Below are 23,479 nucleotides of genomic sequence, written 5' to 3'. Positions count from 1 at the left end.
TCAACTGACCGTTGTGATGGCCGGTGTCTTCCCACCTTCCTCGCCTTCGGCCCCTTCTCCTTCTGCTTCCACCTGGTTGAACTTACCAAGCTTTTTCAAGCTCTCCAGCGCGGATTTCAGAGTGTCCTTCAGGCTGTTCTCCAGGATCCACCCTTCGCTTTCGCATTCAGGGTCTTCAGGGTTTGGGATGCTTTCCAGAGAGGTGTGCAGGAGGCGCAAGCCAGCCATCACGGACATCTGAGCCATGGGAAAACAGAGAGCGTCAGGCAAGCCTTCGTACCTCGGTCTGCATCTTCACTGTCCTCTGCTATCAACAGCCCTGGCTGGTGGGTGAACAGAATGCCAAAGGCACCCGGTACAGCTCAAGGGCTGCGGGGATGCTCCTTGTGAGAGCAGATCCCAAGCAGCTTCCCCTTTGAGGTGGCCAGGAGGGGTGAGGAGGAGCTGGCAGGGGGAAAGGGGAGGGTGGGGGTCTGCAATCAGTGGGCACCATGGAGAGGGTGGCACTTGGTAAGCAATGAGTGGATGCTCCAACTTAGGAAGGAACGGGGTGCTGGCTGCTGCGTGGCTTTGGGTGGCCATGGCACAGGGGCGTCCCATGTACCCCATGCCAGGGCCAGCACCTCCTGGGAGGTGTCAATGAGCCCTCTGCTCCTGTACAGGTGTCTCATATGTGACTGTTCATACGTGACTGTTCATATGTGACTGTTCATATGTGTCTGTTCATATGTGACTGTTCATACGTGTCTGTTCATACGTGACTGTTCATACGTGACTGTTCATACGTGTCTGTTCATATGTGTCTGTTCATATGTGACTGTTCATATGTGTCTGTTCATATGTGTCTGTTCATATGTGTCTGTTCATATGTGTCTGTTCATATGTGACTGTTCATATGTGTCTGTTCATATGTGTCTGTTCATATGTGACTGTTCATATGTTCACATGAAAGCTCTTCATATGTGCTCATACGTGAGCTGTTCATATGTGCAGCAGCCTCCTGGAGCGCCTGACACCATCTGCTTGCTTTTAACTCTCCGTATTTTTACCTTGACCTCAATACATCTGGCAAGTATATTAATGTGATCAGGGAGATATTAATGAATCAGCACATGTGCAGAAGAGAGCAGCATCAGGACCTGAGCAATTTGGTTTTAGATAGGGATGTGCAAATAAGGAAACTGAGGCAGCAGTGACCTGAGCTCTCACTGGCTCCATCTCAAATGAATCTCCACTTCTGATGCAGGATTGATCAGTCCCAGCAGCCCTAACTGAGACTATTCCTACTGTTTGAAGCTGGTGCAACACCCCAAACCTGCCTCCAGAGAGAAGGAATGTTCTTAGCCAGGCTCCTGCCTTCTAACACCATTCAGAATAATCTGGCTCCCACTGTTGTTGTACTTGGGAAGAAAAGGCATTGATCTGTGAAACAGCAATAAGGAAAAGGCAGTGCCCAGAAGAGGCAGCTCGATGAGGTGGTGAGGATGGGGCAGCAGTGAGGCTGGTTTAGTCCTTCAGGTGATGGGTAAAGCTGAGATTCGTCTGAGTCTGCTCCCAAGGAACAAGGGATGGAACAAGAGGAAACGGCCTCAAACGGCCTCATTCTATGATTGAGAGCACTTGTTGTTAATGACCTCATGGGGTGACTTGTTTAGTAAGGGAAGTACCACGCCTCTCTTATCCTATCCGAATTCCCAAGGAAGTGATTCCCTCTGGTGCTGTTAAACTCTAATAGAGGTTGCCATCCCTGCGTGTTGCTTACACAGCCGAGGCCTGCAGAGAGCTGCCCTGGACCTGCAAGGACCTGCTCTTTGTTGAGTTTTTGCCCTAGAGCTGGAGGGAGCTTGGAAGCTGCCATTCAGGATCACAGCACTGATCTGAGGCTGGCGCTCAGCCACGTAGTGGGCCACTGGCAAAATTCCTATGTGGCTTTTGGATTCATGGGCCTCCTCACGGATGCACTTCCATGGACCATTCATTATCCTGTCGGCCCTGGTCCTCCTGCTTGCGTATGACCAGTGCCTCCAGACTCTTGGGAGACTGAAGCTACCATTGCTTACTCTCAGATTTTGGGATGTTCGTGTTTCTTTGCCTTTACTCAGGACCAGAAAGGGAAAAGCATTGGTCAAAGACACAAGCTTCATCAAGTACTCCCATAGGCAAAGGCAAATTTTCATCCCGTTTAACATAGGAATGCACGATTCACACCACCTTGGTCCTCAAAGAAGTTTCTCTTGGCCCTGAGTCTGCAAATAGTCTCATTTTGCTGTGGGTCTTATGATGACTTAAATCAGCTCAAACCCTGTTCTATGAAAGTCACAGGAAGTGACAAATCTCATCACTCCAGTCTTGGGATTTAAAGCCTTTGACATCTTCCTTTCCATCTGCATCCCAGTTTTGCTGCTCTCTGCGATGGGTCTAATATCTTCCATATCAATGGCAGTTGCAAGCAAATATTTATAGGCTTGGACTCAACATTTGACCTCCACATTGCTCTCCACTTGTGCCGCCTCATTGCAGGTCAGCAGGAGCATTGCTGGTGACCGACTCACTAAGTCCCACTGTTTGACAGCAAAATCAGCCGCACTGCCAGGCTCCCTGGCTGGCTCTAAGGCACTGAGTATGGTTGTGCTTTATGAAAGGAAGGTGCTTTTGGGTCCCTGGGATGAGATTCCCTAAAAGCAGTGCAAAATGTCTGGAGTCTCATCACCTCCACTGACCAGGGCCTCGTTCTCTTCTGGATGAGAAGAGTCCAGGAGGCTGGAGACACCTATTAGTAACTCAGTCTGTCTCTTATATGATAGCACAGAGCCTTGGACCATCACTGCTGCTGAAGTCCTGAATGAACAACCCCATGCTGGGGGTGCCAGGCTGGAGGCAGCTTGGTAGTAAAGGGCCTTGAGGTCCTGATGGACACCAAGTTGAACACGGGCCAGCAAATGTACCCCTGAGGCAAGGAAATGGAATGGTGTCCTGGTCTGCATGGACAACGCACTGCCAGCAGGTTGAGGGGGGTAAGCCTTCCCTCTGCTCAGCACGGGTAGTGCTGGAGCAGTGTCCAGTGCTGGGTTTCCATGGACAAGAGAGATGTGGGGTGTAATGGGGGCTTCCAGCAAGGGGCCGCTGGGATGACGAAGGAGCTGGAGTGCATCTCCTGTGTGATCAGGCTGAGGGAGCTGGGAACGTTCAGCCTGGAGAAGGGAAGCTCCATGGGGACCTCGCCAATGTGTACAAATGCCTGAAGGGAGGATGCAGGCAAGACGGAGCCTTGTGCCCAGTGGCAGGACCAGAGGCCGTGGGCATGAACTGAAACACGGGAGGCTCTGTGGGAACACCAGGAGGGTGCCTGAGCACTGGCACAGGTTGCCTAGAAAAGTGTTGGAATCTCCCTCCTTGGGGATGCTCAAAAGCCATCCGGATATGGCCCTGGGCAAGCGGCTCGAGGTGGCCCTGCTTGAGCAGAAGGTTGTGGGCAAGATGATCTCCAGAGACCCTCTCAACCTCAACCGGTAGCCCTGTGCTTAATCACAACGCGCAGAGAAGGCTTGGGATGAGGGTCCCAAACCAGCCCAGTCTCACCGGGTGATGCTTTTCCCTGGCCAATAGACAAACCATCAGGAAAACTCTCGTCACTTCACAGCAGCTTTAGGATGGCAGCAAGAACAAGGTTTCTCCATGGGCAGGCTGGGCTGGGGCATCCCCCTGCCCCACAGCAGGCACAGCCCCTCCAGTTCTGGCCTGGAGGGTCCCTCTGGGCTGGTGGGGGGGGTTATTGGGAGTTCACCCCTATCAACACATCAGATTCACCCTCCAGTGCATGATGCACCTCCTGCTTGTGCCCCATCGCCCTCCTGGAGCTCAGTGCTGGGCTCCCCTGTGGCACCCATGTGGGATGGATCTCAGGGTCCTGGCCATTGCAGCAGCTGTAATTGACCGACAGCCCCGTGTTTATAGAGGTGAAGGACCTGGAGCACCTCGGGGACCAGCCTCTGCCTCCCCTCACTTGGGAAAAGCTCCATTGAGGGCACCCTTGAGCCCCCAATCTCCTCTTTGCTGGCTGAGGCAGGTCAAGAAGACATCGAGGCGCGCTCCGCTTGACCTTCTGCAGCGAAGCCCATCTGTTTACCAGGGTTTAGCCTGAGGCGGCTTAGCTAGAGCAGGGGTGATCTTTTTTTGTCACCCTCATGACCGGTTGTCACTCATGGGAAGCCTCCAGCTCCTGCTGGTACAGGCAGCGTGTGGGTGATAACAGATTGCCAGGAACGACAGCTGACTGCGTGGTTGGGCTCCGTTTGCAAACAGAGGTTTTGATGCTTCCAAATAGGTTTATTCTTCCTCGCACCTGATAGAGAAACACTAAACCTTCCCTGAGGGCCCTGCACCCGTTTGGCACATCAGGTTTCAAGTGAGGGCTAAAGCAATGTCTGCTCCCTGCTTTGGTTCCTCCCTTCAAAGGTTGGCTAAAAAGCAGAGGGAGTTCGAGACCCAAATCTAGACCCTTCATGGTGGAATATCAGCAGGGAATATCAGACATCAATATTCCAGAGGGCCCATCAATCCCAGGACTGGGATAGTTCTTTAAAGCTTTGCCCCAGGAGGCCTGGAAAATATCTCACCTTCTATTTCAAAAGAGATGAATAAAGACAAAAGAAGATCTCATTTCTCATAGTGCCACAGGTTGGGAAACCTCCTGGGTGCACTGTGGAGCATGGGGAATACAGTACTGCAGGTTTATTGTTCATGTTCATGTTAATGTTAACATTAGTGTATCATGGCCGTGACTGTCCCGTGAGCCAGCAGAGCTGTGTTACAGGGCTTCCTGCTCACTGTTTGTTGCAATATTAGCATTTCTGTGCATTTTCCCCCTGAGTTTTTGCATTCCTTTTGATTTCCACACACACCTGAAATTCCCCTCTCTTCAACACCTTTTCATTTGAACCTCGGCTAAGACACGAGCTCCTCTTTCTTTCCCAACTGGAATAATGGCACTGCAAGGAGGTTCTGCATCTATTGCCATGCAGAGGAGTTATGTTTAAAACCACACAATGTAAAGTAAGTTTTCTTTTCAGTTCATGGATTATTTGGGTGTTTCTTTCCTGAAAAGCATCTTTACTCCTGGCAGGTTGTAGCTCAGTGCTTCTATCAACACACAGCGCAGGGGCAGGACATGTTTTCCTCCCATGGAATGAACGCATTTGGGTTCTGGTGCCCACAGAACCTGCACCGGGCAGTACTGGCACCTCTTTACAGATACAATAAAACTAATCCATCTGCTTCACCTAAACCACTTCTTGTGACTGGAAACAGCGATGGAGCTCATGAAGGACCTTCAACCAAATGCTGCCCTGAAGCTGGGCACCACGCATGGCCCTGAGGCTTGTTTTCATCAGCACATAAACCCCTTAACTGCACTTTCTGTCCCACAAATCACTGCCATCTTGTCCTGATGCTCTGTGCCACTCGTGGTGACACATGTAAAATGAATGCATCTGCTCAGCCCAGCCCTCGCTGCTTAGCACCCTGCACTGGGCAGAAAACTGGTCCCTTTCCCTTTATGCTGTAGGATGCTCAAGGTTCTGGCCCCTCGCTGAAGTGGGGTCTGTAACCTCAAACCCACCCCATGCTTTCCAGCTGTGCCTTTGGCCATTCAGGCCTTCTGCAGTTGTTCACTATGGGATGCTCTCTCAGCCCCCCAACAGCGGCAGATGACGTCAAAGAGACCTAATCTGTAACCCCAAATGCTCCGGAGCCCCTCCAGAGCTGGTGCTGCAGCCAAGCAGGGTGGTGGGGTTACCTCGAAGAGCCAGACGAGGAGGACGACGGCGCCCATGGAGCTCATCATGCTGCTGTAGTAGTGCAAGAGGGCTTCCCGGCAGCCGCGGCGCCAGAGGTTGAGCTCCTCCGTTTGGTAGTCGTAGCTGTAGTGAGCGGAGTTGTTGGTGACCTGGTACTGGATGCAGGGTCTCGGCGAGCTGGGGTTGCAGCAGCTGAAAGGGACACCATCCACCAGGTACCTTCCGTCCACGTTGCTTTTGATCCGACTACGGGCAAGGGCAGAAGGGAGCGTGAACACACACACATCTAAAGCCAGACCGGGGCAAACGTGCACAAGAAAGGAAAGCAAAAGCAATGCGGATTTTCCACCGTGCCGTTTCTCCACAGTCCCTGTCCAAGTAGCACTGTTTGTCTCAGGTTTATTTTCCTCTCTGAAGTCCTTTCTGATGTCAAGGCTGCGCTGGGTCTGTAATGAACTCTGAGTGATGGAAACGCGCCCTCTCGGGTTGCTTTAAGGAAATGATGTTTTAAGGGTTCAAACTTAAACAGGGGAAGTTTAGATTGGATCTAAGGAAGAAATTCTTTACTGAGAGGGTGGTGAGGCACTGGAATGGGTTGCCCAGGGAGGTTGTGAATGCTCCATCCTTGGCGGTGTTCAAGGCCAGGTTGGACAGAGCCTTGGGTGGCATGGTTTAGTGTGAGGTGTCCCTGCCCATGGCAGGGGGGTTGGAACTGGATGATCTTAAGGTCCTTTCCAACCCGAACTATTCTGTGATTCTATTCTATGATTCTAAATGGCAGAGAATTTCCAGGAGGGGCAGTCAGAAAAGAGTGATCACAGCATAGAGTGGAAGGGAGCTGCTCGAGGTGACCTGAGCTTGGAAAAGGACCTACAGCAGCTTTAGGGCCCACCATATCCAGCTAGACCACTGATCCAGCAAACCTAATAGCTTCTCTCTGATAATAGCTCCAGAAAGGGGCTATGCATTTATTCTTGGCTTAAATACTGGCTACATTAGCAAGGTAGCCAGTATTTAAAACATGAAACATGCTTCTAAAGTCCTTGGAGTAGCTTCCCAACTATTGTTGACTTGAGACTGCGGCTGTTCTCCATAAACAACCATTTAGTCTGGTGCTTTAGGAGATGTTTAGATGAGAGCTACTTAGAAGGCAATTAGTTCCACTGGCACTGCAAAATAGACCATAGTAACAGGACTGCAACTCTAACAAATACCATTTTGCTTAGAAAATGACAGAATGGAGAGCCCCACTGACCTAGGAAGGTGAAAAGAGAATCTGAGTCACTTGTAGCTTTCTTTATGGGCATTTTAAAGCTGTGTCATAGAGACAGAGGTGATGGCAACGGCCTGGTGAAGCAACATTCCACTTTACAGCCATGACCTAAATATATCTAAACTCCAAATGCAGCTGAGGTTCTATCTCTGGATTTAAAGTATACTCTGAGTTGGGTCTAATTCGCATGGATGTGTCAATTCTCCACCACTTTCAGACAGATCGGGTCAGGTCTTTGCTCTACAAATAACACAACAATCATATTGCAGGGGATGGACTTTCCCTGGAATTAAGGAGATCTTTGCTATTGGCTTCAAAGGGGCCCGAGTATCCTACCAGGAATGTGAGCAGAGACCATGCACCACTGTGTAGCTCAAACCTTGACTTAACATCCATTTGTGGATTTTTAATGCCCTATTTCCTGCCTCAGTAGTACAAAGAAATTGCTGTGAGTCTCAGTCCCAAACAAGCCATCAGTTATTAAGGACGCTATAACCTTGTTTTCCCTCTGTGCTTTGCCCTTCCACTGCTGCTGGATTAAGTTACAGCCCTCAAATCTCCATATAATGCTGGCAAGGTGTTTTCAAGCAGTTATTTATACCCACAGGCATACCTTTGCAATGCAAATACTTCCTTATTAAACAGCAAATGTATTTGTTATGACTCCCCAGTGCCATAGGTTAGGTCTGGAACAGTTTTCACTCTAAAGTCCTGACTCCGGATGCAAAACCAACCAGACCACCCAAGCGAAAACAATATGCAGAGAGACACACAGCGAAATAGCATTTACACAGTCAGAGAGGGATCCCAAGAGAGACACAACATTTCTTCGGCCACTTTTAACATAGGCAGTACATTTAAAACGCAGATTGCTTCCAGCTCATGAGGCCCTTTGTGCAACCACATGGTATGAACGTTAGCGAATGATGGTCCCAAAGATCTTTGAATAAAGACCTCTTCCTCCAGTGCTGAATTCGCTAAAAGGTTGGGGGTATTTCTGCTCAATGCTCCTTTTTTCATTGCAAAAGTTCATCTGTTCTCATGCTTATTTTTTCCCTGCGCTTACTGCACCTAACCTGATTTGGAGATTACTGCCTCTTTGGGCACTGACATCAGAGCCATTAAGGTGTTTCTGCTCAACAATCTGTTCTGGTTTGCATAGAGGAAGCTAGTTTTCATGTCAGGTTTCACAAAAATAGGCACAAGGATACCCATAGAACATGGCTTTATAAAGGAGAGAACTTAAAACGCATTTGGCTCCAAGGGATGCTGCGTAAAGGTAGAACATCAACGGGTGTTGATGGTCAATCTCTTCACAGCAATCCATTGAGGGAATAGAAAAAGAAAACTCTACACCTTAAAGATTCAAAACACAGGAGTTATTGGCAAGGCATTACTGGTTCTATTGGTTTCCATGAGACTGATGGATTGCCAACATCTCAGTGGAGTTTTAAAAGTCGTATCAACAGAATATAGCCAGGAAAGCCTATTTTTAGAAACTTAATAAATTGCATTGAAATCTGCTTTAGGCTTAGAGAAGTTCTGACGCTTCCCGGTTGATGTGGGGAGTACGTATGTGTGGCTCAATGGAATGGCTTTATAAAGAGGTAAAAGACAGTAACAAATATGATTTTTAAGCCCATTTACATCACACTGAGAGCGAGAATTGCATTTTGGTGCTTTATGTTTTATGTCCTGGGGCAATCCGGTTGGACTTAATGCTCTTGAAGGTCTTTTCCAACCTAGTTGATTCTATGGTTCCATGAATTTGCAGGGGAGGAAGCAATCTCACCATTTTACACAAGACCCCTCCAGTCACTGCCCATTGGTACATTTCTTTAGCGTAGTATTTGTTCAACAACGCTACCAAAGGCACAAACCCCACTGAGTCACTTACTCTTTCACTTCTTTGGAGCTGAAGTCCAGGTATCTGTTGCTGATCCACTGGATTTCGAACCAGTCTTTGAAGCCATTGTTCCCACAGCACTTGAACTCAATTTGGAGCATGTCGATGGTCTTCTTCATGAAGCATCTTCCCGGGGTGTCCGTGTCCCGGTAGAACTTCATGCCGTTCTTGAGCCCCTGGGCCAGGGTGCTCTCCAGGGAGCCCCGCATGAGAAAGCAAATCAGAGCAACGAAGAAAATGAGGATGTTAAAGACGAAACAGAGAGCCAGGTAAGGTCTCAGCAAAGGCTTCCACTTGGCAAATTTAGCGGGATCCAGAGAGTCGTAACAGATTTTGCCAGCAAACCCATTGAAGGCGCAGGATAATATACCCATCAATATCAAAGAATTGGGCACAAAGTGGCTTTCAGAATTGTCCATCACTTCGCTTCGCTTCCGGAGCTCGATTTTGAGGAACAATCCCATGCTAAACACAAGGATCCCAGCAAACACCGAAAACCAGTTCATGAGCCATAGTCCCTGGGCTAATTTTACCCTTTTCTTCTGGTTGAATTTGACTTTTAGCAGTGCCATCTTTGTAATGGGAGACGTTGGAAGGTTTCACAGCCTGGACCCCTCTTCTCAGCGGAAGCTAATTGAGGAAAAACCATTCAGGCATTGGAAGAGACCCTGACCAGCTCAGCGGGAAGCAAACCACTGCATGGTCCTTCCATCCTGGGCTCCCCACGTTGGGGATTCAAGCAAGTAAAATACGCAAAGATCCCAATGAACAATTTCACATTAGTGAGAAAAACCAGGCAATCGGCACCTCCAGCTCTTGGTGGTGGTTCCTTCCAAGCAAAGGAGAAACTGTCCCAAGGTTTCAGATGATTTGCTCTGGATCTGCAAGACGTCACTCTAATGCCTTTAATCATTTGATCCAATTTGGAGAGATGTCTGTCAACAGATGAGTGGAAATAATCCCTCATTTTACTATTTAGTAGATTTGTGCTTCCTTATGATACGCTGCTGGGCACAATATGAAAACCCAGAGACATAAAAAGATCTTCTCAAAAGAAAAATCCTTTGAGGAAAAAGGAAGAGGACTTGACATTAAAAAAACAAAGGGTGTTTGAATATAGAAATACACTTCCCCTTCATGAAGCTGATCTATTCATATCTACAGTCAAAACCACCTTTTCAGCCCTTATCTTTCTGTGTTGATTGACTTGAGATGCCATCCCGTGGCTTATGTGTTCTGGAAGTAGATAAGCGTGTAGTTGACAGTGACCTAAAAACCCTAAGCTTGGCATTTTCTACTTATTCCCATGGCTTCAGTCATCTCCAGGGCCTTCATAGGAGGGAAGGAGAAAGGAAAAGTTCAGAGAAACTCAGTCAATGGCCCCTGGGCTGGAACCTAGAGAGCCCTTTATGAAAAGGGAGCTGATGTGAGCATGTGTAACCCCTGAGCCGGGAGGGAAGCAGCGCTGCCCAAAGGGACCCGGCAGCTGCAGCCAGGAAGGAACCCGACCCAGCGGCTGGGGAGGGACCCTCCGGTCATTGTCACTATGCAGTGCAAAGGAGGAACCCCTGGGGTCTGCTTTCACACTGTAGAGGGCAGGAAAAGGGAGACGGAACCCCCTCCTTTGGTGGTGACCTTCCTCCTTATGCCACCCAGCGTTCCGGGCGAGCACGGACGCTGGGGTGTTGCTCTTTGCAGTGCTTTAGGAGCTTTGCTTTGCTCCCCGGCAGAGGCACAGAGCGGTGGGGACAGCCCTGTGCTGGCTCAGTGCAATGAGAGTTAACCTCAGGCAACCCCAGGCAGTGCACAATCACCCTGCAGGTGTGTGAGGGTGTGAGAACACACTGCAGGTGAGAAAGGAGCAGCCTCAGGAGGGGAATGGGAGGCTCTGCCCAAGCCAGGCTGGGCTGGTGCTGCTGCCCAGTACCCTGGGGACATCCTCTTGTGGCTGCTGGCACATGGAGCACCAGCCCCGAGGGGAAAGTGAAGGGACCTGCCCAGGAGGAAGGCAAGTGTGAAAAGTGATAGCGGTTAAACACTAAGGCACTGAAAGCCAGCCCGCCGGCAGTGTGCTGCGGTGTGTTACCATGGATGCTGCTCAGTTCCCATTTGAGAATCGGGAGGTCCCTCCGGTAAGGACAAAGCTGTCGAGCTGCTGCTTTTTTGTGTGCTAAGAGGGGTTTTGTGATGGAGCTTTCGTGGCTGCCCAGGGCAGGGCTGCAGGCACCGTCCCTGCAATTGTTCACACACCCTGGAGACGAGGCCTCAGTGCCATGGGACAGTGGTGGCCTTGGCAGTGCTGCGGTAAAGGTTGGACTTGAGCTTAAAGGGCTTTGCCAACCTGGCTGATTCCATGATTGCAGTGACCTGGGGGGCAGCTTGTAGCTGGGATGTTCCTAAAGCAGGCCTGGCTGCTGGCATTGCTGCTGCCTTGCAGGCAGAGAGTGCGTAAGAGGAAAGGAGGAGGGCAATGGTCCATCAGGGACTGTTCCCTCTGCTTGCCATGAAGTGGGTGAAAAGTGCTGTTTTACAGGGTTTTGTGCAATAAGCTGTAATAACATCCCTCCTGGTTTCTTGCCAAAATATCCCCTAACCATGCAGTGCATGTTACTGTATTTCACTGACTCCTCCGGGGTTCAGCTAGGAAACACGAGGTAGTTTGGAGGGTGCATTTTACCTGACAGCCTGAAGTCAGTTCTAGATAAATGAACTTAAAACTATTTCCTTTCCGATCAGTGATGACAGAGTGAAGCTTTAGTTACAGTGAAAAAGAACTTTCCATCGGGACCACAGGGATACGCAGTGAATGATGTCCTGCGGTGCAGTTAGTAGGACAAGAAATGGTAACCCTGCCCACAGCAGATGTAAGCCTGGTGCTGCTCTGGATATGGGGAAGTCTGTGTTCAGGAGCACAGATGAGTCTGAATACCTCAGTAATTTAACATTCAGATGTCCATGATGAATCTGGTGCAGCAAACCCATGTTACTGTGTGCACGAGGGTGTTTCCTGTTCAATCAGGAGTAAAATAGGGAAAGAGAACATGTAGCATAAGCTTCAGGGCTCATTGATCCATTCAAATTCACTCTTCTACTTAAGCCAAGGTAACAGGAGGGGATCTAATAAATCACTTCTCAATGCCAGTGTTTCCTGGGGGATGATCAGTGAAGGACCCCATGCTCGGGAGGGAACACCCAGGTATCAATTAGCCCTTTCAGACTTCAGGTGGCACCTTTAAAGTCGTCACAGAGAGGGATCAGCACAGCCAACCCAACCCAGATCTGGAAAGGTGTTGCTTATTGAGGTAGTTTCAACAGTCTGATAGCAGTGGGGGACATAGAGTCATGGAATGGTTTGGGTTGGATGGGACCTACAGTGACAAAACGTCCCTACCTCTCAAGTTAGCTCTCAGCATGCTGGGAAGCTTTAAGGGGGATTGGTGGCAGTAGTAAATCACACGCTCTGCTCTGAGGCTTCCTTTGAAGGTGAAGTTAACACGTTCCAAAGAGGGGAGTTAATGCTTCCCGCTTATTCCAGCCAGGTTTTGCCTGGATGTGCTTTGCCTTGCACATCTTTACCTTGGCTGGGATTCACCTTTAATCCGCAGACTTACTATAGCTTCCTACCTCAAGTAGGAAATACTGAAGCTGATCCATAGCAGAGAAACTAATTGCTGCGAGGATGCTTGAGTTAATGGTCTCCTTGGAGGCTGCCTAGTGAACACAGGTGTGTAATTAATTCATGTGCTATTCTGGAGAGAAAAGTGTTAGCATAAAATACTGAAAATACTGCTTTGAACTCACCATGAATGTGTTCCAATCCACAATATTGCTGAAATATCATCATTTTTATGGATAACAATACCGTATTGATAGTTTTCCAGAAAAGCTATACCTGCTAACCTAAATATAAGCCATAAACCTAGCACTTAATGCCATGAGAGAGGAAAAAGTTGGGTTTAATGCAGACAATTCCAGCTGGTATTTGCCATAGAGTCTGCTGCCCCGTCCTGGACCAACTGTTATTGGGAATATGCGGTATAAAAGGCAAACTCCCTTTATACAGGTATGTCCTATGTACTTATACTATGGAAGTGCTATTAGTTGGTAACAAAATAAAACCCTGGCCGCACTTTTCTTTCCTGCTGCTCTGTGATATGAAAAGTGTGGCTTTCTTGGGTTCTTTTCTGTTTCCTTTCCTCAGAAGTGGTCAGGTTTCATGGCAAGAGTGAAGATGTCTGGGTTTACCTGTGATAGGAAGTTACTGTGTAGGATAGGAGTGGGTTTTGTGCCCTGTATCTTGTGGTTTTGCTCACATTTGTAACCGTGTGCTGTGTACAGGGACGTTCCTCAGGAACAACGCGATAAGATGCTGTATCACGTTGTATAATTAAACAAGTCTTATTGATGGCTTCTTTTTTCCTCCTATGTACACCACTAAGTAGGAAGGCTGCTGTGCCTGCAGGTCTTGAGGCTGGAAACAGAGGCAAGTTGCTAAATTCACTGCCGGGGCTGTTGGGCACATGGGAAAGTTGACTTGACCCGGCTCGTGTGGCTCCTAAACTACACCATGGCACATGGGGAGACAGCATTGCATGGTTTTGCTCTGGGTAGCTCCCAGCATTTCAACCATCCTTATCCACAGTGTAACATGTTCAGAAAGCACCTTTATTTTACCCTCTTGATGGTCACTGTGAGTATTTATTTGTATATTATTATACTACTGCTATTATACTATTATGAGTACGTATGATTGTGATGCCTAGGGTGTAGTGTTCCCTGCTGAAACAAAAGGGAACAGGGAAAGTTATAAATCAATGTTTGTGCTTGTAGAAACAGGAAAGAAGTATGTTGGGAATTGAAAGAAGCTCACAAAAGGCTCACAATAGTCATTACTGCTGGAAAACAGCTCAACAGATCCTCCAGTGAGAGAAATCAGATCGTGATGTGAATGGAAATGCTGAGATTCTGCAAGTTGCACAGTTTGGGTTTTTTCTTGCTATTTGTATCTTTCCTGGCTTTTTACAACATGGGCACAAGGTCTCTTGAGCAGATCCAGCGGCTGCAGTGGGAAAGCTATGTGGAAAAATAGGCTGGAGACATGAGAGGTGGGGAGTGCCTGATGGAAAGGGGGCAGAGCTGAGGTGCGAAAGGATGATGCATAAAGGAGGTAAGGAAAGGTACTTGTCTGTAGACAGTTCTCAAATGCAACAAGTCTGCCCTCAGATAGCACCCCTATATACTGGGAGAAATCCACCTGGATAAAAGTAGGATGCATGTGAAGGGTGGGTATGCATGCACAAAAACTCCTTCCATGGGAGAACGTCTATTTGGTAACACTTGAATCAGTTCCAGTTGAAGCCACTGAGGTTTGATCCTTGTCTATGTATAGCTATTGCTTACATAGGAAGAAACTTTAAAGGACACCCCAAAAACCCCACACAAAACCCCAAACCAATGCCTAAATTTAAATAATAATAATCCAAGCCCTCAAAAATATAATGCAGACAAATGTGCATGGAACTGTGCTCTTCATGTAGTTCTTACGTGTGTTTTCACACAACTGGTATGGCTAGAGCCCACAGCAGAATCTATTTAAATGAAATAGGGAGAGAATGCAAGTAACTCCATTTTAATTCCTTGTATTCGGAGAAGCAGGGGCAGGCAGAGGGAGGAAATGCCTGGGCTCTATTTGGAACCTGTTGTGATGGATGTCTGGGTAGGATGGTGGCCTCGCTGCATGCAGCAGCAAAGCTCTCTGCTGCTTCTCTGGAGACAAGCTCTGGTCCGTGCGACCTCTCACAGCCACCGCCAGTGCCGACACTCCAAGCTCTGTGTGGTGCTGGGGAATGGGCACAGTTTTCTGCTGTAGGTTCCTTGTGTATTTTCTTGCACAGACGGACTTGCAGCACTGTGTGCAGTGCTGGTGTCCTCAGTATAAGAAGGACATGAAGCTGTTGGAGCAAGTCCAGAGGAGGCCACGAGGATGCTCAGGGGCTGCAGCACCTCCTGTATGGAGCCAGGCTGAGAACATCGGGGCTGTTCAGCCTGGAGAAGAGAAGCTGTTTGAGGAGTTACTGTCCCTGAACACGCTCATTCAATGGGCTCCTCTGAATAGTTTTCTCCCTTGCAGCATGTTTTTAGTCCTCCCTCCCTGCAGCACACTCTGGGTCTGCAGGGAAGGGGACTTTTGCAAGCTCTCCCAAGCAGGTTAGACACAAAAGAGCCCTGGCTCCTGGCCTAGAAGAGGCTGCCAGGCGTTTTCTTGGTGTCAGCATTGCTTATTGCCCTGAGGGAAGACACCCAGCTTGTGCCGCCCTCCCTTCTCCAAGCTGAGATTAGCAAAGACAAAGCAGCCCTGACCAGGCTGCACCGAGTCTCCTTGACCCAGGGGAACAGAGACAGCCGGGCTCGTCTCCTCAAACCAGCTGAGCACAAACTCCGGCCAAGCTTCCCTCTGGGTATTCCTTAGCTGCAAACTTCCGGAAGGGAATTCAGGAGCCGGCAGCTTGCTGCTGGCAGCGTAGGGTATGTCATGGCACTCTCCTTTACTGCCTCTGGAGGAGGCTTCCTTCAGCAAGAGGTTTCATCATCTAGAGACAAGATAGCACGGAATTCCTCACTTGTTGAAACCGGATGCTCTCAGTAAAACTATATAATCACTTTCATAGTTAAGATACGGTTTTTGAGCTCTTGAACAAAGAGCTTAAGGCTCACATGCAGACAGGAAGCAGTTTCTTCTGATGCCTTGTCAGTAGAGGCAAAAGGTACAATATGAAGCTACAAATCTGTGGATTAAACTTCCACTCTGTCCATGTTTAGCCTTTACTTTCCGTGGTTCCAGTGAAATAATCAGACAACTTTTATAGTCCAGACCTGCCGAAGGATCCCAAACATTTCATTTCCAAAACATTAATTTTGGAAATCATGTCAACATGAAAAGAATTCTTTTTCCATCTAGAAAAAGATGCTAAAACATTAAAGAAAGCGCTGAGATTTTAAATTATCACAGATTTACAAATCTGTAATTTAAGTTACAGATTATATATCTGTAACTACCCTGAAGAACATTTATGGATACAGAAACTTACTCCTACCATGTGTTTAAATACTTCTGTATAGATTTGATGAGTACATCATAATTCTCCATTCACCTGAGCTATCACTTCCCACTAGATCTGACTGGAAAATGGACTCTCAGATGAGTGACTGCACTTATGGGGTACCAGCTGATACTCTCTCACTCACACGGCATTTTACTTTCTTCCTACCTGCAAGGGCTTGCAGAATGCCAGGGCTGTAACACAGGTGAGTAACACATGAGCTGTCTGCACTGGTGATGTCAGGAGGGAGTGTTCAGGGTCACAGATGGCAGCCTGCCTGTGCTGATACTGATTGTGACTTCCTTTTCCATTTGGATTTTTGATGAAAGAATACTGTAGTGCTGTTGAAATAACCTGATGGAAATGCTGAGGTGAATCTCTTTATAACAGAACTTACTATGTTGCAATTGTTAGACTGCTAGAGGCTACGGACATGCTAGTAAACCTTTTCTAGTGTGTAACTTGTGTTCACATCTGTTTCAAAATAGTTTTGACTTTCTCCTAGTATGATTCTCCAATAGGAAATTAACGTGTGCGTGTGTGTTCAGAGCTATAAATCACACATAAGCATTTGCTTGACCACACTTTTTCAGGTTTGCTGCTCTCAAATAGAGTTTTCTTGTTTCATGTCATGCTTGAGACCAAGATTCAGTTACTGGTTTTGCATTACAAAAGTAATGGTAAATCTTTAAGTGCAAGTAATTGTCTGGAACATCTTTAGCAGCCTCCTCTAAGTCATGCTCCTGAAGAGTATTACCTGATGATTTTGGTTTGACAAAGTACTCTGAGGAAAGAAAGGAACTGGGATGTCAGTAACTGACCTCTGACAGCTGGCACGAAGGAAGCGTTTTTGGGCTGAAACTGAAGTCTAAATTCCCTTGTTTTGAGTCACGCTCTGTTTATTCAGGCAGTACTGCATGCTGTGACCAACAGCTAATAGTTACGTGCCAGTTGGAAGTGTATGGAACAGCACACATCTCTGATACCTGCAGCAGTCTCTCCATTTCTAGACTTGCCAGTGTCTACCAACATGGAAAGTCAACTTACATGTTCATAGCTTTTGGCTGGCAGAACAAAGGCATTTCTGTAATTCTTACAGGCTGCACAATTTGCAATCCCAGGACTAGAGGATGCCAAGGGGATTGATTTGTCACTACCAGGGTATGTGGAGAAAGATTAACCTCAAAGTTCTGATCACGTTCCTTAACAAGACATTAAAAATTACATACATGAAAGCAAGACTAAGGGTTTTATTTAAATCATTTTATGACCTTGTCAATGCAAAGAAGACTCATTAGTGAAGAGACAACTGAAGTAAGAGCAAATATATTTGAAATGCAAAATTCAATTCAGTCAAAAAGTATACATTAACAGAAGTAAATAAAAAGGTATGAAAGGATATACAAAAGTTCCCTTCTTTTTCCTCCCCCTTTAAATTAAATATGCTGAAAACTCCTTAGTTTCTCTACTCAAACCCAGGCACGTCCTCAAGCGAAGTTTCAAGTACTTCTGATGGCAGTAATGCAGTTTTGATAGTTCAGCCAGTGTTAATTTTGTTAGAGGCACGTATATGACATACATACAGCATAAATATTTTGGGGTTTTAAAACACAACTCTAAGCTGATTCTTGCAATATGTCACAAGTTAAGGAGTGGTTCTGGAAACCTAAAACTACTACGTATGCTTTAGGTGTGGAGAGTGGTCACTTCACCATCACTAACAGGGCACTGTAAAAACTCTGCATTCTATGCTGCTGCTACTTTTTTATTTAGCAGGAGTGAAGAAATGGGACTTAAGTCACATTGCACTTTATGCAAGATAGCATGCAGTGTGGGAACTGAAATATAGCACCTCAACTTCCCATTTTAGTGACTCTCTGTCTGTCAACACTGCACCTACACAGTAGCAGTGTGCTGCAAATTAATCACAGCACCAAAGCCTAATGTCTGGTAGACAGATGAAAGTACAAGGATGTCCCTGAACACCTCTTCTGAAGTTTGACTGCAGCAGAGCAGTTCACCTAGCTTCTGTAATGTTAATCAGCACTTGCTGTATACCCCTGAAAATACACTCATTTTCATCCATCCCAGGTTAAAACTGCTTACAGAAGGAGCATCCTTTCACAAACTCTTTTCAGATTGTGCAAGTTCAGTATTTATACAGCCTATTTATAATAAACCTGTAGGTTTATTAATTTCAAGCAATCAGTGTATAAGGAGAGCATGAAATGTTCATTAGGAGATTTTTCTACCTTTAGGCTTCTCTCATTTGAAATAAAAGCCTAAAGAAAACTTTCAGATTCCACCCCTATCAGCTGAACCTGGCTCATAAATACAACATAGGCTTAGGATTTATCTAAAGTCTGCTTCACTGTTCAGCTACAAAAACTCCTTTAAATTAATCTTTTGTCCCATTACTCCCCAAATGTCCCCTCCTGTGCTTCTCATAGCATACTGCTGCCTGCAACTTGAGAACCACTGAAATATGAAAAACTTGGAATTTGATCTTTTCATTCCAGTACATGTTATACCATTTGCTTCTAATTCAGGCCCTGGATGAGTGAAAGCAGCATAACAGCTTTGAGAGGCTCATTTGTTTGGGTATCAGTGCTCCCTGTTCCACCTTAATTAGGCAAAAGGTCTGCAATTAGGTACTGCAGCAGTGGGGAAATTCCATAGTGATACAGAAAGATTATAGCAGCATCTAGTGCAGGACAGTAAACTCCATTTGACTGGCATTCTTCAGCTAAAAACAAATCCAGTCACACCTTGCAATTTGCAATCTAAATACTGAATGCAATCATTTAATAGCATAATATGGGGTGAAGTCCCACAGCTTTGATTCAACGCATTTACACCAGGATTTCTTGCTCAGTACTAAGCTGCCCCTGCAGTCATTCCCAGCAACTGATTCTTTCCTGCTCAGGGATCAGGCTCCAGTTCGGTGAAGGCCTGTCTGTCGCCAGCCAGTCAAAGTCATCCACCAGGTTCCAGTTGTTTCTGTCCCTGTCCAGCCCAGACGACTCGAAATCTCTCTCAATGCCAGGGTAGCTCCAGGTGTAGGGGGCAAAGGAGACCTTGGCGCAGTCTTCGATGACGGCTCGGCTGGTCACCTGCACGTAGAAGCGGCTGCTGCGGGTGCGATGGGTGCGGAGCTGCTGGCAGGCCAGCGCCAGGAGGCAATCGCTGCAGCCGTCCACCACCACGGAGGTGGACACGGGCCCGCAGAGCACGGTGCAGCCGCGGCAGTCGCGCACCCGCAGCGTGTTGGCGTTGCCGCGGAGCCGCACCCGGCAGCCGCGCAGCTCGGACAGCAGCACATCGCGCTGCAGCAGCTCAGCGGGGCCGAGCTCCAGCTCCTCATCCTCGACGCCACTGAACCCGCACAGCGGCGGCCCGCCCGGCTCCCCTTCGGCGGGCCCGTAGCCGGGAGCGGGCGCAGCGGAGGCGGTCGGGGCCCGGGAGGGCTCAGCAGGGCGCGGCTCGCAGCTCGGAGCCGCTTCCTTCTTGACCATCCGGAAGGCGAATTTCTTCTTAGGCTGCAGCTGCTGGCGCCGCGCCGCCAGGTCGCTCTGGAGCCGCGCCACGGTCTCCTGCCCCTGCCGCACCTCGTAGGGCGCCAGGAACCGCACGCTCTCGGTCAGCAGCTTCTGCAGCCCCTGCAGACTGGCAGCCGCCTCCTCCAGCAGCCCCGCCGCCAGCAGCTCCTCCAAGGCCTCCCGCTCCCGGGTGAAGGCGGCGATGAAGAACTCGCTCTTCTCCTCTTTCACCACCTGCGCCTCCTTCTTCTGCCGCTGCCGCTCCACGCCCTGCTGCCGCTCCGCTTCCCGCCGCTGCAGCCGCTCGGGCAGCAGCACGGCGGCCGCCCTCAGCTCCTCACGAGGCGCCACAGCCTCCCTCGCCGTCTCCATCTTTCCTCCTCGCCTCTCCTCCCGGTCACTAAGCGGCTCGCCGATTGGTTGCCGGCAGCCTCGGTTGCGCCGGCGCCGCCGATTGGCGGGCAGTGCGCGGCCCGGTGGGAGGGGAGGGAGGGGTGCGCGGTGGTTTAAAGGGGCCGGCGCCCGGCTGCGGGATGGGGTGAGTGTTGGCGGCAGGTGCCGCGCTGCGCGGGGCGCGGAGCCGGGGCCCGAGTTAGCAGCCGGGATATAAATAACCCCCGCCTTCTTCCTTCCTTTCTGCGCGCGCAGCTGCCTGCTGCTTTCCATTCTCTTTCTTCGCTTCATCTCACAGGCCGCGGGGGTACCCCGGCTGCCAGCGCACCCATCCGCGCTCCTCCCGTACCGCGGCTCGCCCGGGCCGTCTCTTCTCTCTGCCGCGGGGCTCTGGGGGTGGAAGGGTGCGGGTGAAGCCGCAGCGCGCGGTGGCGCTTCCCTTTGCCTTTAGCCCGGGGCCGTGTGGTACTGGGCGGGCGCGGAGCCCCGGCTCTGGGCCCGGCGTTTCTGGGCGGCTCTGTACGTTGGTGCGGTCGCAAACCGTCCCCGCTGGTTCCTTGAGTGGAGTGGGTGCGGAGCGGGTGTTACGCGCTCGCAGGTAGCAGTGGAGGTGCTGTCGAGTGGGCTGGGTTGGTTCTTGGCTGCCTGGTTGGTTTATGGAGTGTTCGGTGCCCAAAGAGAGCTCGGTGGCTGAGGGAGAGCTGAGAGCTGTGCCTGTGGTTACTGTGCCCTAGGGAGAAGGCCGTGAGAGATTCTCACAGGCCTGCGAGCAATCATGGTGAGGAGGGCTCTCTTCACGTGGTTAGTTTTCGCAATTAGGAAACATGTTTTAAGTACAAAGTGGAAAAGTGACTGTTTATGATGTGTTTTGAGAACTGTGCTTCTATGCCACGGAATGTTGATTTTTGCAGTGAAAGTTAACACAAAGCACTCTTTTAAGACAAATAAATCCCATCCAGTTCTACAAATACCATCTCCCATCCCTTTGCATTTCAAAGTATCCTACGGTAAATTAGCATCGGACCTAAACCTATCAGTGGAAGAGAAAAGGTGGTAAACTGAAAGCAGATGCTCCAAATTTACTGTCTTCTAATTGGGTGGTAGCATTGATGGTTTTTGGTCTAATTTTCCTGTTGGGAAATACAGATTGTCATGCTACTGAAGGTTAGCATTTGAAAGTGGCCTTAGCTTGAAAGTAGCAAGTGTTTTCTGTTTCCTGAGAAATATGGTATTAGACATAACATTGTTGAGAGTTAGTAGGGAGTACCTGAATCTTCTATGTAGTAATGCCAGCACAGTTAGGATGATGAAAGGAGGACAGTGAAATACCTTTAATCCTCATAATGCACGAAGTACTCGCACTAAAACAGAGAATATTTCTTCCTTATAAAGGTTACAGGATGAAATAGAAGGGTTTTCATGGGGTTGTTGTGTAACAGCTCCTGTTGTGCAGGAGCAGGTTGGATGGGGGCAGCAGGATGGGTGATGTCCTGGTTAATGCATTACGGCTCTGAACTGTCACAATGCTGCATGGTTCATGTGGCCAGAATTTTGTTCCTGAAGATAATAGCTTTCTGAGTCTTAAAAATCAAAACCCTGGAGAAAGGGAGAATACTCAATCATGAACAAGGAAGGATATCTTGAAATATTCTCACTTAAGTGGTTGGGTTTTTTACTACCACTTTGTGTAAATGATGCATTAAGTATGTCTTAGGCATTTTTGCTAGTAAGTAATAAAATCCACTTCTGCAGCAATTGCAGTAATGTTACCTCATGTGAGAATATGGTGCTGTTAATTCACTGCAAGAAAAAAAGAAATCCTTACTTCCATGTTGTTTCCTAAGAAATAGGTTTGAGTTCTGTTTTACAAAGCAGGCTTCTTTGCCTTACACTCCCACCACTATAGGTAATAGTGTTTACCCCATACATGAGAATATGGACAGAAAAAGGCTTTTGCTGTTTTTCAGCATGCACAAATGTTACTGGCTTTGGTGGTGTCACACTGATGTGGCCTGAGAGATGAACTGCAGTGAGTAAAACGACTTTATACCTGAAAAGATTACAGTAAAACAGTAATGTACACAGCCTAAATTAAACGTTAAGTGTTTTATGCTGCAGTATAATGATAACTTTTTATTACATTTGGGCACTTAGAAAGCTTTGGAAAGTATTTTGTATTGGTTTTAAATTAATGAGGCCCAAATACACTTGTGAATAGGAGCTTTTGTGAGAGACCGGAATCTTTTCACCTTGCTAATGTGCACAAATAACCCCAGATACAAGAAGGTGAAGTGTACTGAAAAATTAAGAAGGGAGCAGCAAAATTCTGCCAACTGTCTCATCTTGATGTTCCAAAATTATTTCCTACATCTACAGTTTGAGGTTTTGGTATGATTGATATTGGTGTATATTTATCTTTCTGTGGTAATATAAATACTGATAATATTTTTCCTGTCTTTGCTGGCAGCAGCTTTTAAGGATCTTTAGCATGCTCTGTTATAAGCCATGGAGAACAGAGGATTTACAACTTCCCAAACAGTAACCACCTGAATAACATGTAAGCCTTCTAGCTCAGGTTTGGACTCATGTTGGTAAGCTGTAACAAGCAGTTTAGCTGTCTGAGGCTCTTAGATAAAAGTAAAGTTCCAATGTTTTCCTGCCTCCTGTTCTCCCCCCTCACTCCCTACTTTAGCTCCTCTCTGGTTTGAAGGGAGATAGTCATTTTACAAAGACGTTTTGCCATTGCTTGGACTGTACAGGGTCATTTGTTTTCCAGAAGCTGCAGGTTGCACTTGCTAACTTGGATCTAGTGCTGTGAAACTCCAGAGCATAAGCTCCGTTACGCGTGCTTCCATGCTTAAATCTGTATCCCACAGTGATGGCTCTCGAATGCTTTCTATCTGAAATATTTTGTACTGACTTAAACTGGCTCAACAGCATTAACTTATAACCTTTGGAAGTGAGATGTATTGCATAGTTCAGGTGAGGGGTCAAGATTCTGTCTCATTCCATCCTTATTTTAAGAAAAGTGGGGAGTAACAGCAAGCTCCACAGAGGCAACTGGCTTTCCAGCCTCATAGCAATGGATTCTTAAACCTTAGGTTCCTGAGCTTGCAAAGTCAAGAACCTCATAGTTGTGGCACTATCTTGAGATGCAGATTTGTGCTCTCTCAAGCAAAGGGAGGAAGTAGATGCAGTTATCCCTTATCATCAGTCTGTCTTCCCAGCACTGACGTTCTTAGTTCCAAAGGGTGTAATTGCATGTACCTTGCACCCTCACACACAAAATGCTGGTTTGCCTTTTAGCTGTGTTTTCAAGAAAAGCAGCAGCCCTTTGTCTTGCATAGAGCTCTTTCTTATCTGATAGATGGGATCTCTGCAGTTACACTGAGTTTCTCCAGAAGAGATTAGCACATGAACATAATTACTTCTGGCTACAAAGGAGGTACTTCAGTGGCTTGTATAACTGTCAT

At 47.9% G+C, this 23,479-nt stretch overlaps 3 protein-coding genes across 3 annotated transcripts in view; 1 reads left to right on the top strand and 2 right to left on the bottom strand.

Moving 5' to 3' along the window:
* PRPH2 (peripherin 2) lies at positions 1-9,546 on the bottom strand (the record flags this gene model as incomplete). The annotated part of the gene is made up of 3 exons (XM_080615853.1): positions 1-237; positions 5,795-6,041; positions 8,966-9,546. 3 exons carry the CDS (start codon positions 9,544-9,546, stop codon positions 1-3), a joined length of 1,065 nt encoding a protein of 354 aa, XP_080471979.1.
* A 7,838-nt stretch (positions 9,547-17,384) lies between these two features.
* Positions 17,385-21,507, bottom strand: TBCC (tubulin folding cofactor C). The gene has a single exon (XM_080615663.1). The coding sequence runs from the start codon at positions 20,295-20,297 to the stop codon at positions 18,969-18,971; it is 1,329 nt and encodes a 442-aa protein (XP_080471789.1). The 5' UTR covers positions 20,298-21,507; the 3' UTR covers positions 17,385-18,968.
* The window catches only part of BICRAL (BICRA like chromatin remodeling complex associated protein), a 55,951-nt gene continuing 52,602 nt past the window's right edge, over positions 20,131-23,479 (top strand). Inside the window, exon 1 of the mRNA XM_080615661.1 lies at positions 20,131-20,151. The gene's annotated coding sequence lies outside the window, so the exon portion shown is untranslated. The remainder of the gene's footprint in view (positions 20,152-23,479) is intronic.

Source organism: Psittacula echo (genome assembly GCF_963264785.1).
Source record: "Psittacula echo genome assembly, chromosome: 4".
Taxonomy (NCBI): Eukaryota; Metazoa; Chordata; class Aves; order Psittaciformes; family Psittacidae; genus Psittacula; species Psittacula echo.
The sequence above is the reverse complement of the archived record's forward strand: the minus strand, read 5'-3'. Positions and strand labels throughout refer to the sequence as shown.